General features: G+C 47.4%; 1 protein-coding gene across 1 annotated transcript; it reads left to right on the forward strand.

The window, feature by feature from the left end:
* V1514DRAFT_49328 (uncharacterized protein) lies at positions 1-686 on the forward strand (the record flags this gene model as incomplete). The annotated part of the gene is made up of 1 exon (XM_066930035.1): positions 1-686. A coding segment is annotated over one exon (686 nt), but the record flags the coding sequence as incomplete, so codon positions are not given.
* Positions 687-1172: the final 486 nt, after the last annotated feature.

Here is a 1172-nt window from a genome sequence, read left to right on the forward strand (position 1 = left end):
GCGCCCAGTGGATCCATAAGCTCAGCCGGCCTTTCGAGCATTACTGGCAAGATAGAATCCGAGCAAATTTTATTGACGATATCGAGCCCCGATACATATTTCATCAGCGTCTCGGAAGAAACATCCTCGATGATCCCGCTATCGCGCACGTCGACTCTTGGCTATACCGCGCACTCCATCTCACCCATTACTGGGCCGGCATCTCACCCCGTGGAAAGTGGACTGCATCTTTCGAAGCACTTAACATTCTCAAAGTGCGGGTGGACCCTTCTACTGTCCCTGGGCCTGGGACACTACGCATAGGCTCTCCTCAACCGGAGCATCTCCCAGATGACTGCCTCATCATCAGCCAAGGCTCTCTCGCCCAAATCACTGACTTCAAGAGGACGCAGGTTTCTCTTTCGGCACCGAGGGCTCCGTTGTGCCCCCAGAGCCCACCAAGCAACCAAACTTTCTGGCGAAAACGCTGGAGTATTATAAATTCGCTCTACAAATGGAATGGTCGATGCGCAGAGGTCGCTCACCTTCTCTTGTTAAATCACGCTCCTAGGTCTTCTCGATTCAGTGCGGATTGGCTACTAAATCATAATTTGGCAGCTCTTCCGGATCTATCACAATGCGCGCTTTGTCAAGCTGGCCTCGACACCCAGCAACACAGGTTCTGCCATTGCTGTTTCATCGCACCCCTCTGGGGATCGTGATCTCTCCAGGAGGTTCTGGCGGGTCCTCTCGATATCGGACGTGCGCGGTATCATGATACGATTGTTACAGCCGTACAAAATCTACATATCTGTAGACGCAGGTACCCATCCCAAAGCGATCCAGCACAAGACGTTAGATGGTTTCAGGATCTGTTTACACGCGCCGCGGCGGCACTCGTCTGCGATTACTGGTGATCGTTTTGTTGTGTTTTCATTATAATTAAAAAAAAAAAAAAAAAAAGAATGGAAAAAGAAAAAAAAAAAAATCCTTGTTGTCTTCTTTGTATCGGATATTTTGCTTCTCTCTTCATCTTTCTGTTATATACTCTGTTTCTTTGCTCCGTTACACCATTTTTGGTTTATTTTCGTTTGCCTCAATTTGTTCTTTATTTTCTCCTACACTAAGTAGTCAATACAACATAGGGCTTTTTTTTTTATCTTAACTAGGACACTAGGTGCCCCTGACGTGTA

The sequence above is a fragment of the Lipomyces japonicus genome (assembly GCF_038497905.1).
Source record: "Lipomyces japonicus strain CBS 7319 unplaced genomic scaffold V1514scaffold_164, whole genome shotgun sequence".
Classification (NCBI taxonomy): domain Eukaryota; kingdom Fungi; phylum Ascomycota; class Lipomycetes; order Lipomycetales; family Lipomycetaceae; genus Lipomyces; species Lipomyces japonicus.